Source organism: Oncorhynchus clarkii, chromosome 16, assembly GCF_045791955.1.
Source record: "Oncorhynchus clarkii lewisi isolate Uvic-CL-2024 chromosome 16, UVic_Ocla_1.0, whole genome shotgun sequence".
In the NCBI taxonomy this organism is placed as follows: Eukaryota; Metazoa; Chordata; class Actinopteri; order Salmoniformes; family Salmonidae; genus Oncorhynchus; species Oncorhynchus clarkii.
In genome coordinates, this window is record NC_092162.1 from 15,339,731 (window position 1) to 15,346,019 (window position 6,289).

General features: G+C 42.0%; 1 protein-coding gene across 2 annotated transcripts; it reads left to right on the forward strand.

Moving 5' to 3' along the window:
• Window positions 1-328: 328 nt before the first annotated feature.
• On the forward strand, window positions 329-5,921 carry LOC139368027 (tumor necrosis factor receptor superfamily member 13B). 2 transcript variants are annotated; one of them, XM_071106527.1, is made up of 5 exons: window positions 329-675; window positions 1,490-1,639; window positions 3,398-3,514; window positions 4,459-4,743; window positions 5,273-5,921. In XM_071106527.1, exons 2-5 carry the CDS (start codon window positions 1,525-1,527, stop codon window positions 5,524-5,526), a joined length of 771 nt encoding a protein of 256 aa, XP_070962628.1. In that variant the 5' UTR covers window positions 329-675; window positions 1,490-1,524; the 3' UTR covers window positions 5,527-5,921. The 2 variants fall into 2 exon arrangements, with proteins under 2 accessions (XP_070962628.1, XP_070962629.1); XM_071106528.1 differs by having other exon boundaries at window positions 329-1,639.
• Window positions 5,922-6,289: the final 368 nt, after the last annotated feature.

Sequence of the window (6,289 nt, forward strand, 5' to 3'; positions counted from 1 at the left end):
GTTTAGTACCTTGAGCGTGGCTGATGTGCACCCGTGACCAGCTCGGAAATCGGATTGCACAGCCGGAGAAGGTACGGTGGGATTCTAAAATGTTCAGTGATCTGTTTATTAACTTGGCTTTAGAAGACTTTAGAAAGGGGTGGTGTGGTATATGGCCAATAAACCACAGCTAAGGGCTGTGTCCAGGCACTCCACGTTGCTTCGTGCTTAAGAACAGCCTTTAGCAGTGGTATGTTGGCCATATAACCACACCTCCTCGGGACTTGCTTAAATAAGAGCTTTATATTGTGCTCCAAATCCTCATCATACTACAAGGCTGCTGTGAGTCTGCAGTCTACATTACATGCCATTTTTACCAATGTAACAGACCACTGTAAATAACATACTGTCTGTCTCATTCAATATTTGGGAAAGGTAGGCAAGTTCACATTGCTTAGTAAAAGTATATGAATAGACATGACAAAATTCTAACTCTTAGTCACAATTCACACCTATCAAGCATATGACTCACCATAACAAGAGAGTAGCTCACCTTCTGTGCAAGGGGGAAGTCCCAGAAAAGACTTTGCGGTTGTACCCAAATCAGCCCCCAACTCAAATACATGTAGCCCAACGTCACTGCATGAGAGGCACATTTCAAACAAAGGTCCATACATGTCTTTCATCTCTCTGTGGGTAAGTCATATGATATCTGTTTTGTTACATTATGTCACGAGATGCATTTTTTAAATTGACATGCGAGTTGGTTAATGGTTATGCTGTTCATGGTTTATAACTTTTTAAAAGATGTAGTCTTTAATTATTAATTGACCACCTGGGAATGGTAATGAAGGGGGGGGATGTTTACTAAATCGGATATCCAGACAAAGATCAACATCATGCCTTGAATACTTACTGGTGTATGCAACGAGCCATTGTTTATGCTATAGAGTGTTACACCAACAAAAACACCATGATAACGTCACGTGTGGTGAAAGGAATCAAATCAGTAGTAAAAGGCCTTACATGATACTGTTGGAGAATTGTTTGAGCAAATGCACAGATAAGAACAAATGTGTGAGTCAATTTCATGAAGTTCAAGAATAAGGCGAGGCGCAGCTTTATTCGTTGAGCATGTGTACTTTCTCCGGCTCAGTGATTCTGTGCCCAGCAGAGCGCAGCGCACTATTCCTCTGTCAAGAAAAGTTCATTTAAATCTTTGAAGTTGTATTGAGTTGTTTTTGGAGCCTTGCCCTCTCTTCTGATATATTCTGGAACTAGTTGGACAGGATAATTTTGTGTAAAACTAAAGAGGTTTGAATCCATCCAAACCAAGTGATCCAAGACTGATGCGTTATGAAATGTAATGTAACATTTTTTTTGTATATAACTGCCTTAATGTTGCTGGACCCCAGGAAGAGTAGCTGCTGACTTAAATGGGGATCCTTAATAAATACAAATTACACAAGGATCTCATGAACTGACCCTGATTTCCCCATCTGTCATTCAGTGAGTCAGAGTGTGAGTTGACACCCGAACTGAGCCATGGGATTAGGCTGTTCTGAGGGTTACTTCTGGGACCGCCTGGTCAGGAAGTGTCTGACCTGTCAGATGGTCTGCCAGCAGCCCCATCGCCACCTCAGATGCATCGAGTACTGTGGTAAGTTCACATACACACAAACGCTCGCCGGGGGCAATAACACATACACTGACTTGAGAAGTCAGTGAGAGGCCAATACACGGTATGATTGTTCTTATGACTCAATCAGTGGAAGCTGCTGAGTGTAGGACGGGTCATAATAATAGAAGGAACAGAGTAAATGTAATGGCATCAAACATATGGAAATGTGTTTGACATATTTGATACCATTCCACCTATTTCCCTTCAACCATTACCACAAGCCCACCCTCCCCAATTAAGGTGTTGCCAACCTCCTGTGGACTCAATTGTCAAAGTTATACATAGAGATAAAGTGCGTATCATAAGTATTCACCCCCTTGTGTTGCATTACAAAGTGGGATTCAAATTGATTTCATTGTGATTTTTTGTCGTCACTGATCTACACAAAGTACTCCATATTGTCAAAATGATATTTCTGTTTGACAAATTAATAAAAAAATGTATTTCTAAAATGTTTTGGTTGCAGAAGTATTCCCCCCTTTGTTATGGCAAGACTAAATAGTAAGTTCAGGAGTAAAAATGTGCTCAACAAGCCACATAAGTTGCATGGATTCTGTGTGTGTTAAGTTTTTTTTTTAAATGACTAACCCATCTCTGTATCACACACATACAATTAGCTGCAAGGTCCCTCAGTTGAGTAGTGAATTTCAAGCACAGATTCAACAAAAAAGACCAGGGAGCTTTTCCAATGCCTAGTTAAGAAGGGCACCAATTGGTAGATGGGCTAAAAATGTAAAAAACGATGATGAATATCCTTTTGAGCATGGTGAAGCTATTGATTGGGCTTTGGATGGTGTATCATTATACCCAGTCACTACAAAGATACAGGCGTCCTTGCTAACTGAGTTGCCAGTGAGAAAGGAAATCTCTCTGGGATTTCATTATAAGGTCCTTGGTGATTTGAAAACAGTTAGAGTTTAACGGCTGTGATAGTTTTCTCCTGAGTCTGGATCAACAGTGTAGTTACTAAACAATAATAACCTAAATGACAGAAAAAAAAGCGTGTACAGAATACAAATATTCCAAAACATGCATCCTGTTTGCAACAAGGCAGAGTAATACTGAAAAAGGCAAAGGAATAAACTTTTTGTCCTGAATACAAAGCGTTATGTTTGGGGCAAATCCAACAACACACCACTGAGTATGGTCCACCACCCAAGAGACATCCAGACAACTTGGCACAACTGTGGGAAGCATTGGAGTCAACATGGGCCAGCATCCCTGTGGAATACATTTGACACCTTGTAGAGTCCATATCCTGACGAATTGAGGCTGTTCTGATGCAAAAAGGGGTGCAATTCAATATTAGGAAGGTGTTCCTAACGTGTTGTGAACTCAGTGGATATTAGTGTTATATTTTTCAATCATAAAAAATAAAATGTTTCATCCAGTTTGACATTAGAGTATAATGTGTAGCTCATTGCCATTTTTGAATTAAATCAATTTTAATCCCACTTTGTAACACAATAAAATGTGAATAAATCCAAGGGGGTTGAATTATTGATAGGCACTGTATTTAATTATATATACCCTGTTGTATTTAATTATATGGTGTTGTATCAGTGGTAAAAGGATCATACAAAAGGTTAATGAATCTCAATACCATTTTTGTCGGGTTAAGTAACATGTATAGCCTACTGGAATCATGGCTGATATGGAACATAGTAGCCATTTTGTGTCAAAACACAGGAAGAATATACCATGCATGTTATAATACTCAGACCATCCCTGTGCCAGTGTCTCTGGGGTGTAAGGCGGTCCCAGGGCAGTACTATGACAGGCTGTTGAAGATGTGTCTGAGGTGTGCTGCGGTGTGTGGCAGCCATCCCTCAGAGTGTTCCCACCAGTGTCAGAGTGAGTGAACAGCATTCTAAAGTACTATACATCCGCACAGTATGTTGTAGCTATTACAAAACAAAACACTCACTTAGCAAACCCTTTTCATCAGAATTTTAGGTGCTAAATGTTCTCTTTTTGTCTCTCGTTCTCTCTCTCTCTCTCTCTCTCTCTCTCTGTAACACACTCAAACCGTCAGAATAGTTTGTACACTACTAAGTAATTAATTGAGCATACAGCCATCTCCAAAAGAGCTTCTGGCAGTCGAGCCAATATGTATAACAACTGACATGCAAGCGACCCCTTCACAAATGCAGCAGTCTGTCATACATTTTTTAAAAGGAAAAACCCACACTCACTGGAATATTCCTTACGTTTGAATGCTCTTTTATTTTATTTAATTGTAGAAGCAGAGGTCAGAGCAAGCGAACAAGTTTTGGCCACAGTCTTCGTCAGCGTTTGGTCAAGGCTGTGGCCTTTTGCTCTGACCTCTGTTGCTAAAAAAATTTAAAAAATAAAAATACATTAAAATGTCAAGAATATTCCAGAGTGTAGGTTTTTCCTTTCTTAAAATATATGCCTTTTGAACTCAGCAACCAAATACTTTTTTCATTCTACAAACATTTGAGTTGAGCACACCAATTCCTTCAAATGCCCTTTACCTATCCAGGTGCTTCATTACCTCAGGATTACACGGCTGGACTAGCTGAAATGTAATGTCTATGTCCCAAACGGTACCCTCCCAGAAGGTGCCATTTGGTGTTCTCTCTAATTCAGTCAAATTTAAATAAGATAACTTTGGGATTAAATGCATTTGGCTTTGATGATGTTCAGAACTGAGAACCGTCTGGAAGAAGAGCGTTGACATTTGGAAATGGTGCATACGCTACGTTACGACTCACTTCATGGACGTTATTGCAGAGTACATAAGGATTTAATTTAGGTCAATTTATTCCCTCAAGCCCAACAGTCTGCCTTGAATGGAATCTTGAGGCCTGTGGATGGGAATGCCTTCCAGAACCATACCATCAGGGGGGGCTACCTACCCAGAGGCCTGCCCTACTCAACCATCCTGGTGTACTCTCTGCTGGGCCTGTGTCTGACTCTGCTGCTGTTGACCCTGTCTGTGGCTCTGCTGGTGCTGCTGAGGAGGCCCCCCCGACCAGGGGCCACACAGAACAGTCACACCCAGGGTCATGAAGGTCAGAAGGGCCAAGAGCCTAACCAGAACAGCCAGTCCTCCAAAGGTCAGTTTGGGCACACATCTGGTGTAAAAAAGGTAGCACAGGTCAAAGCTTCATAAAGCCACTCAGAATAGAAGTGCTGATCTAGGATCAGCCCCCCCCTGTCCATTTATGAATATTCATTAAGATCTAAAAAGATAAAAAACAAACAATCAAATGTATTTATAAAGCCCTTCTTACATCAGCTGATGCCACAAAGTACTGTACACAAACCCAGCCTAAAACCCCAAGCAGCAAGCAATGCAGGTGTAGAAGCACGGTGGCTAAGAAAAACTCCCTAGAATGGAAGGAACCTAGGAAGAAACCTAGAGAGGAACCAGGCTATGAGGGGTGGCCAGTCCTCTTCTGGCTGTGCCGGCTGGAGATTATAACAGAACATGGCCAAGATGTTCAAATGTTCATAGACGACCAGCAGAGTCAAATAATATTAATCACAGTGGTGATCCAAGATCACAATCTTGTAACTCAACATGGCTCCTTTTAGATTGAGATAACCTGTGTGTGTGTGTGTGTGTGTACGTACCATCTTTAGATTGCCCGATGGATCCATCCCTGCTCCAGATAAACAGTGTGACACTGAGCCGTTCTTCCAGCCCCACAGAGACTTGTGTGTGTGTCCACTGCTTCCCTGACCTCGGAGTGCCTGGCAGGGGAGAGAAGCAGCAGAGACCCCCACTCACCCTCTACCAGCAGGCTGTCCCCCAGGACCTCCACTCTCCGACCAGAGCCCCTCAGTGTGGATCATCACAGAGAATAATTTGCTCCCCCAGTCAGCCCAGCTTCTGATTGCAGAACTGAACCAGACTGGATACTAAATAAATAAACAACTCAGGACAGATCTGATACCACCCACTCCAGGGTGAAGTTTCCCCTAAGTACAGATCTAGGATCAACTTCTCCCCTCCAATCCTAACCTGAACAATTAGTGGGGGGGGAGAAAAACTGTCCCAAGATCAGATGTGTGAGCAGTCTGGAGAGCAGAAATGAATAGGCGGTGAAGGATACAGGAGAAACTGGAGTGAGACAGAAGCGAGTGACATAGAACATTATATACAGTGGGGAGAACAAGTATTTGATACACTGACGACTTTGCAGGTTTTCCTACTTACAAAGCATGTAGAGGTCTGTAATTGTTATCATAGTTACACTTCAACTGTGAGAGACGGAATCTAAAACAAAAATCCAGAAAAATCACATTGTATGATTTAAGTAATTAATTAGCATTTTATTGCATGACATAAGTATTTGATCCATCAGAAAAGCAGAACTTAATATTTGGTACAGAAACCTGTGTTTGCAATTACAGAGAACATACATTTCCTGTAGTTCTTGACCAGGTTTGCACACACTGCAGCAGGGATTTTGGCCCACTCCTCCATACAGACCTTCTCCAGATCCTTCAGGTTTCGGGGCTGTCGCTGGGCAATACGGACTTTCAGCTCCCTCCAAAGATGTTCTATTGGGTTCATGTCTGGAGACTGGCTAGGCCACTCCAGGACCTTGAGATGCTTCTTACGGAGCCACTCCTTAGTTGCCCTGGCTGTGTGTT

What these genes read in the sequence shown, in the direction of transcription:
- LOC139368027 (XM_071106528.1), top strand. Translation starts at nt 1,525, where the DNA reads ATGGGATTAGGCTGTTCTGAGGGTTACTTCTGGGACCGCCTGGTCAGG. An exon ending in GTGTTCCCACCAGTGTCAGA is followed by an intron (nt 3,515 to 4,458) that starts GTGAGTGAACAG and finishes TATTCCCTCAAG; the next exon opens with CCCAACAGTCTGCCTTGAAT. An exon ending in GAACAGCCAGTCCTCCAAAG is followed by an intron (nt 4,744 to 5,272) that starts GTCAGTTTGGGC and finishes TACCATCTTTAG; the next exon opens with ATTGCCCGATGGATCCATCC.